The sequence below is a fragment of the Quercus lobata genome, chromosome 11, assembly GCF_001633185.2.
Source record: "Quercus lobata isolate SW786 chromosome 11, ValleyOak3.0 Primary Assembly, whole genome shotgun sequence".
Classification (NCBI taxonomy): Eukaryota; Viridiplantae; Streptophyta; class Magnoliopsida; order Fagales; family Fagaceae; genus Quercus; species Quercus lobata.
In genome coordinates, this window is record NC_044914.1 from 15,605,789 (window position 1) to 15,614,288 (window position 8,500).

Below are 8,500 nucleotides of genomic sequence, written 5' to 3' on the forward strand. Positions count from 1 at the left end.
TGATTCTTTCCATGAAAAAGAACAAACAATACAAAATGTTATTATAATTTTTGTCATAATTAAGCACACAAACAAAGGTGAAAGAACAAATTTCTAACGCCATGACACACAACAAACTTCATTTAAAATGTCATAATTACGATGTTATCGAATCTATATTCTAAACAATTTTTTTTTTTTTTTGAGAAAGTATATTCTAAACAATTAGTTATAGATGGTCAACTGTAGCAATAACCTTTGTCACAATTTTAATTTCATGGAGAGTAAGTGCTAATAAATCATTTTCGCATGAACTTACTGATCTTTAATCTCAATCACTGAGTTGGGGCAACAAAAGTTATTTCTACAATCTTTCTCAATTATTTGTGGTTCCTTCTCGTTTCTTTCCTTTATTTTATTTTTTGTAATTATTTTATAATTTCAATTCCCTTCCGAGTTGAGAGGGAGTGAAAGCGTTAATGCAGACGCGTAGACACTTTTTGTCTTTAATAATGAATGTTCTTAACACTTACTTCAATCATTGACTGACTTTTTGACTTGTAATATATAAAGTAAGTCTTCTTCATTCTTGCATTAGCCCTGCAATCATGAACTACATTGTTGTGTTGTGAATTCCCATAACTCAATACTCCGACCAATCCAGTACTGCCTTGTTGAAGCACTCATCAAAATCAACCATCAAAATTTTGCTGTTTTTGTCTAGCTGCCCAAAGACTGACAAAGAGAGTACAATCTACAAGTAAGTTATTAAGTTCCTAGTAATTTGTTTCAATTGTTATAGTCATTCTTGAGTTTATATATCTTTATGGCAACATTACAAAATGTGGGATTTGTTTAGTGTTCACTATTTCTTTTAATTTATATATTTTAGCTATTTATTTTTTATTCTCCTGTTATCCGTGCTGCAAACAGTAATGCATGTGTGTAAATAAATTTATTAGAATAATAAAGGAGAAAGAAATAAAGTATTTTCAGAAGAAATATAAATATTTTTCATGCTGGTTGTCACAGAAGAATACAAGAATTTTTCTAGTTGACTTTAACTTGATTATGGCAGAGCTTGTTCAGGTCATACAAGACGTTTTCATTCTCATTTCTCATTCAATTATGCTCTTTTGTTGTTGTTTCAACAGAAAATGTTTTCCAGAATATGACTTATTATTTATTTTCTAGAAAGCATTTTCCAGAAAATTGGCTTATTTCTTTGGGTGTTTGGTTGTGACCTTGAAAATAGGCAGAATTTATCTGTGGTGGTTCGTTTAGTATGTGACATTCTGGAATATTGGGCTTGTTTTCTGTTGAATTACGTTTTCCAATGTACCAAACACCAAGAAATACCATAAACGTTTTCTAGAAAACAAATTTTGTCGAAACAAATGGAGAAATTTAATAAGTATAATTGTACAAAAATACAACATTTTTCATAATTTTTTTCACCAATTGTTGACCTGGCTTGTTGTGATTAGTGCATAATAAAAGTGGCGTCAATGGTTGATCTAGGTGAAAATAATGTTCCATGATAGGCTGTTAGCAGTAATAACTCCTGTCTTTGTGTTCTTTATACTACTTGGTTTAGTTTGTACAACCACTTAACACTAGTAAAAAATTTTAGAGCAACATTACCGCAACTTTACAGGAATTTGAGAATATTATCATGTTTGGTTGGTTGATTGTGCCACACATTACATGAATCTCACATTCTAATGGCTATCACATTACCATTACCCCAATGCATGGTGGACTACGATGAAGATCAGCTTTAAAACAAACTAGAGAGGCTGAATATGTTACCAGTAAATTCATCAAGAAAATTTAATCCCTATTCCTGAGATTGTTTTATTGAAAAAAATGACAATTAGCTCTCAAAAAGAGTTATTTGATTGTAATGCAGCCCAGATATAGTCACCAGTGACTGAATAGTTCACATTTGATATAATTTTGTTCTATCACAGATGAAATTTAATTACTGAGATTAAGAAATGAAAAGTCATCATTTACCTCTAGAGTCTCTACCCCTTTTATTGAACTTGTTTACTATAATTTGGTGTCATATGAAAACATTTAGCTCCAAATCAAGCGTGTGCTCACATACACATGCTTGTGCATGCACAAACGCACACACACATGTGCTTGATTTACTTCTCATATGATTGAATGTTTATCACATAGTCAAAACCAAGATGTCTTCTCAAAGAAACGGAGAGATAGAGGTGACTACAGCAGTAAGAGTGAATTTGTTGCCCCAATCATCTATGATGGATACTTCGGATGGACCCATGCCAATGCAAGAAGAAGTGCGTTTGGATGTTGCAGAATTGAGTACTCAAGCAGCTAATGGACATCAAGAATGTTCAACACCCAATAGAGATTTGACACAACCAATTCCTTATGAAGGTAAGTATCACTGCTTGTGTGTGGTATTATTTGCAGAAACATCTGTATGCTGTGCTAGACTATTTTTCCAAATTGAGCTTCCTAGGTAGATTTGAGCTTTTGCTTGAGTAGAGTTTATATTAGTCCTCAATGCTAATCACACACCCAATAGGTTTTGGTGGATGACCAGCCCGAACTTTGATGGCACATACTTTTTGGATCATGTGGATAGACTGTTATATAGTTGAGTTATCTTAGTTTACATATCCATATCATACATAAGTATGTTTGTTATGCAGAAAAATATTAAATAATTGCAAGGTTCTGTATAACTCTTATGAATGACATGATGTATAACATGTACTCAGTATTCAATTTCAGGCAGACATGCATGTAGTACCTGTTTGGGCTCATATTGTGCCATCTTCCTATAGAAAGTCAACTTAAACTCAGGACCTTCATTTCTGAAGCTCTGCCTGTTGAGTGAAAAATTAGTTTAGTAGAGTAGATGCAGAAATTGTACTTATAGTAGTCCTTGAATCTGCCCTGAGGCATTATTAATGGCCTATGAAACTTGTTTAGTCTTGCTAGCTAGGAATGTAGAAGTGTTGTCTCTGTAGGCCCAAAAGCTCATGTTTTAGATTATTCTCACGTCTGTAGTTCTCAGAATGATAGCCCTAAATTAGATTCTAGGGTGCTAGATTGGCTCCCTGAGCTTTAAATTTGATAAAAGTCCAACTATATCTTGAATGTAGGTCAACATAAATATGGTATGTTTGCATGCCAACTGATGCAGAGATCACTACCAGAAATATGCTGATGGATTTTATATCTGAATTTAATGTAATTGATTACATTTTTACTTTTCTTATTAGTTTTAACCTTTGAAGCTCTACTTAAAGACTCCAAAAATACATTATTGGACATCTTGAATTTGATGAATAATATTGAATTAAGATTTTCCTCTCCTTGCTAGTAATTCCTAGTAGTCTTTGGGTGATAAAGCCTAGGGGATCAAACAACCTCTATGTGGTGAAGCCTAGGCGTTGTTCTGCTCTCTCTCCATAAATCCCATTACGCGTTTTCAAGTCTGTGTTGCATCACTAACTCCATATATTTGCTAATAGATTAGCTACGAACCTAGGGCATCAGCTTTAGGCATTGCTCAAATAACATTTATCTTGCTCATCTATTGACTCCGAAAGATTCCATAAAGCTTCTTAGTCAATGCCTATGCCAGATACATGCTGTTATTTGAATTGTCAATTCTTCAGTAGCATATATCTATAATTATGTTTCATGATATTTTAGTACTCTAGTGATCTACTCAAAATTGGAAAATTTACATTTATCTTGCTCATATTAAGTTAGTTAAAGAACCCTTAAAACCTATACCTTTGTTCCTGAAATGTGTAGAGTTCATGACCTCTGAAGTGCAAGGTAGCTATTGTCTTATTTTTGCAAGTTAGCTTCAAACAACTAAAGGCAACCTTTCTCATTGAGTGTTCAAACTTCATATGAGCAAGATAAATGTAAATTTTCCAATTTTGAGTAGATCACTGGAGTAGTAGCATATCATGAAACATAACTATAGATATATCCTACTGAAGAATTGACAATTCAAACAACAGCATGTATCATTATATCTGGCGTGGGCATTGACTAAGAAGCTTTATGGACTCTTTTGGAGTCAAAGGATAGATGAAAGCCCAGGCAGAAGCTATTGAAGGGCTTTCATGGTAAAACTTAAAAGGCCATGATTTTTGTTTTAAGATGAGTTATGAGACTCAGTCATAGTCACTTAACAGAAAGCTCTCAATGAGAATTGAAGTAGTGCAACAAACAAAATTTGAGACCCCCAATTCAATAGTTCAAATGTCTTTCAAGGCATTTAAAAGACAACTCAGGTAAATTTCATTTTTGGTCAATTATGGGGGGTTTGGGATCCAGTCTTTTGCAGGGTTTCTTGTTTTGGTTGGTTCTGTTCATTTGTCAGGTTTGATGTTTTTTTTTTTTTCTTTCCATGATTTTTCTATTTTCCTATCATGGTTAGGGTATTGTTTCACGCGTATAAATGTGAAATCTTTTGACTTAACTTTGGGTTCAATAAGTCTCGGAGTATTCTGCAGCTCTTATTTTATTTTATTTTTTTGGCCTGGTTAACCGAAAGAAACATTTCACAAGGTATACCATTGTCAAGATTAAAACATTCTTTTCCATCTCCGCCTTCAACCTTGCCTGAAAATTTGAAGGAAGCAAATTCTTTGGCTTAAGGAATCATGTTTCTAAGAAGTGCATTTAAAATCACTTGATTTGTTCCAGAGACATATAATACAATAATCAATCTCTCCATGGACCTTTTACAATGTTAAGGTGCAGGTTTCATTTACTATGCAAGTAATAATATACCATATCCTGTGGCATTACACATTGTTAAGTACATGTTAAATTGAAAAAAGGCTGGGGAAATATTGGGGAATTGAATGGATATTGGGGAGGACATAGTTTTATAAAACTCAAATACATTTTCCTCATGGTCGAAAATTTTCAGGGGAAAGAAGAAAGGACTACCTCTCCCTATGTGTACCATTATATGAAGCAGCCATCAAAGGTGACTGGAAAGCTGCTAAAGATGTCATTAACAAAGATCGTGATGTTGTTCGTGCTGGGATAACGAGAAAAAGGGAGACTGCTCTGCACATTGCTGCTGCAGCAAAACGCACTGCTTTTGTAAAGGAACTGGTTAAACATATGAACGAAGAGGACCTAGCCTTGAAAAATAAAGATGAAAACACTGCTATTTGTTTTGCTGCCGCATCAGGAATTGTGGAAATTGCTAAGGTGATGGTGAAAAAAAACAAAAACCTTACTCTGATTCGAGGTAATCAAGGAAAGACACCCTTATACATGGCAGCTTTGTTTGGACACAGGGATATGGTGTCATATCTCTATGATGTTACTGATTTTGAAAGCCTAACTCATGAGGAACGAATTAGCCTCCTTCTTGGTACTATCTCGGCTGATTTATATGGTATGATGCCCTTATAACTATATATTTCTATGGCATGAAATAACCTTCCACATTGCCTCACCCTTATTGCATTTTGGAAATGATTTTTCGTGCTGTGGCCTCTTGCTAGTCAGCCCTTATAGAGGGTGCTCACTTTGTCTATACAAGGCTAATGCCGCTTATTTAGTGATCACAAGGAAATGAATCTTTGTTTATTGCAAAAAATAAAAAGTTTTTAGGCCACTAAGTGTAATTCTACCAACTATTGAAAAATTGGTAACATTTGTGCATTACAAGTTACTTGATTCTCTAATTTAAAACAGGTTTTTCTACCAAAAAAAAAATCCTCCAAGACTGTTAAATGCAATGAATATTTAACTATGCGTGCACAATGTAGTGATCTATTTAATTCATTTGTCCCGTATTAATGTATTTATTTGAGAAGCACCTTTATTCTGTATGAAGGCTACAAGATAGCTTAAACCATAAAATCTTATTTATCCAATTGGGTTATGTCTTATGTCACACCTTAGTTATTTGAATTAGCATGTAAATTAGGGAGTCATAAGATTGCTAGCAAATTCCCTACCCTGAAAGTAACTTAATAAAATTGTCACAGTTGGTTTAGATGTAAGACAGTTCAACATGCATTGCATCCTCTTATTAATTTCCATTACACCTGAATATCTCTAAGAATAAAGAGGCAGTTTATGACTCTAACAGTGAACCATTGTGTTTTGTGTACAGATCTAGCTTTAACAATATTGGACAGAGACACATCATTAGCCTTTGCTCGAGATGCAAACAATGAGACAGCCTTGCATGTTTTGGCTCGAAAGCCTTCCAAAATTGCCAACAAAAATCAGCTGGGAATCTGGAAAGGATACATCAATTCATGTTAGTTTTTTGCGCCCACTCAAAATCTCTTAGCATAAACTATGTGCTAACCCTTGAAAGTATTGGGCAAATACACTTATGCATCAAGGTGCCACTCTATATAGGCAAATACACTTTAATCAGTATCCACTCTACACCTTAAAAATCCATTTCTGCATATTCCTTTTGTCATTGAGATCATCTTAAATGCCTTAGAAAGTTCAAGGGTATAAAATGTTTTATTTTTAATCGCCAGTGGCTGATTTGTGTTTCCCCTAAAGTTATCTAGGGTCAACATGCAATTTCAATTTTCTTAATAAATAATAGGATGCTGTAAATAAGTCAATTGTTATTTTGGAATAAGCATCTAATTTAGTTTGCATATTTTCTGTATAATGACATATTTGAATCAACATTAATTCTACCTATAGGCTTCAAAGGGATTTATCATGAGGATTTGATGCGGACGTTAGCCCATCAACTAGTCAAAAAACTCTGGGAACATGTTCTACAAAAGCAAGATTCGGAGATTTCAAAACTAATTAAAAAACCTTCGAGACTACTCTTTGATGCTGCAGAATTAGGCAGTCTTGAGTTTCTGATTATCCTTGTTCGCTTATATCCTGATCTTATATGGAAAGTTGATGATGATAATCGAAGTTTGTTTCATATTGCTGTTCTATATCGTCACCAGACCATATTTAATTTAATATATGAGTTTGGAGCAATTAAAGATTTGATAGCAGCATACAAGGATGGCAAAAATAATAACATTCTGCATCTTGCTGGAAACTTGCCACCTCCTAGTCGACTCCAAATTGTATCAGGAGCTGCACTCCAAATGCAAAGAGAGCTATTGTGGTTCAAGGTAAATAAATAACACAAATTAATTTATAATTACTGATTTTTTTAATAACTAGTATATTTCTTCAATGTATTCGGGTTAATTGCATATAACGGATTTGCAAGTAATATTTTGTTGATCTGCCGTAATTCATAAATTTTTTGTAAGTTTGTATTGGACCTTTTTGTTGATTATGTTGGATTTGTATAACTTTAATTTAATGACCATTATAGGCAGTGGAAAAAATTGTGCCACCTTCATATATTAAGATGAGGAATTCAGAAAACCAGACACCTAAGGATCTGTTTACGGAGAAGCACAAAGACTTGTTAAAAGAAGGGGAAAAGTGGATGAAGAGCACTGCAACTTCATGCATGCTTGTTGCAACACTCATTGCAACTGTGGTATTTGCGGCAATCTTTACTCTACCAGGAGGAGATAATAATGACAATGGTGCTCCTCTATTTCTAGAAAAGAAGTGGTTTCTGATTTTTGTCATATCGGATGCAGTAGCGCTATTCTCTTCCACAGCCTCAATAATAATGTTCTTGTCCATTCTTACGTCACGTTATGCTGAAAACGATTTTCTTGTATCACTACCTGCAAGGTTGATGTTTGGACTGTCGGCACTATTTGTCTCCATTGCTACAATGGTGCTAGCCTATGGTGCAGCCATCTTTATGATCTATGATCATAAATTTGATCGGGTTCCTATTGTTATTGCGTCTCTTGCTGGTGTCATAGTCGCATTATTCGCTTGGCAACATTTTCACCTTTGGGCTGATACAATCCGATCAACATGTTGGTCTAGGTTTCTCTTCCGACCATTCAAACATAGGCTTTACAATTGAATTTTAGTGGAATCTGCAGAAGTAGTCCTTGTGGGAGTAGCCATTAGTTTGTTCCCTTATAGTTGAGGTTTGTACTTTTTATTTCTTATTATGAATTGTTCCACTGAATTATGCATTATGTTATTTTGTCTTAATGAATTTTTTATAAGCAAAAGTACTTGGTCTGAGTTAATGAGTAATATTTTCTTTGGGCTTTTTAGTTGTTTTTACTGTACCAAACACTTATATTGTTTTTTTTTTTTAAAAGAAAACACTTTCTTATACGTTACAAGGGATATAGTATAGCCACATGCCTTGCTTTCTATATTTTACTGCAATAGATCAAAAGGGCATGGGGTGATCATGAGTCTAGTTTTCAATTGATGACAGCGCTGAGAATTGAGGCCCTTAGTAAAGAGGCCTGTGAGCTAATTTACACTTGAAATGAATATCAATTCGAGCTTGCACAAATTTTCTAAACTGATTCACGCCAAATGAGATATTAGGCTGTGTAAATGTTAGATATTGCAATGCACCAACTATGCTACAATGTAGAGAAGGATCGAA

At 34.2% G+C, this 8,500-nt stretch overlaps 1 protein-coding gene across 1 annotated transcript; it reads left to right on the forward strand.

Annotated features, from left to right (window-relative positions):
- Positions 1–521: 521 nt before the first annotated feature.
- Positions 522–8,126, forward strand: LOC115968111 (ankyrin repeat-containing protein At5g02620-like). Its single transcript, XM_031087362.1, has 6 exons — positions 522–739; positions 2,170–2,394; positions 4,925–5,404; positions 6,131–6,280; positions 6,691–7,127; positions 7,337–8,126. The coding sequence occupies exons 2-6, from the start codon at positions 2,181–2,183 to the stop codon at positions 7,952–7,954; spliced, it is 1,899 nt and encodes a 632-aa protein (XP_030943222.1). The 5' UTR covers positions 522–739; positions 2,170–2,180; the 3' UTR covers positions 7,955–8,126.
- Positions 8,127–8,500: the final 374 nt, after the last annotated feature.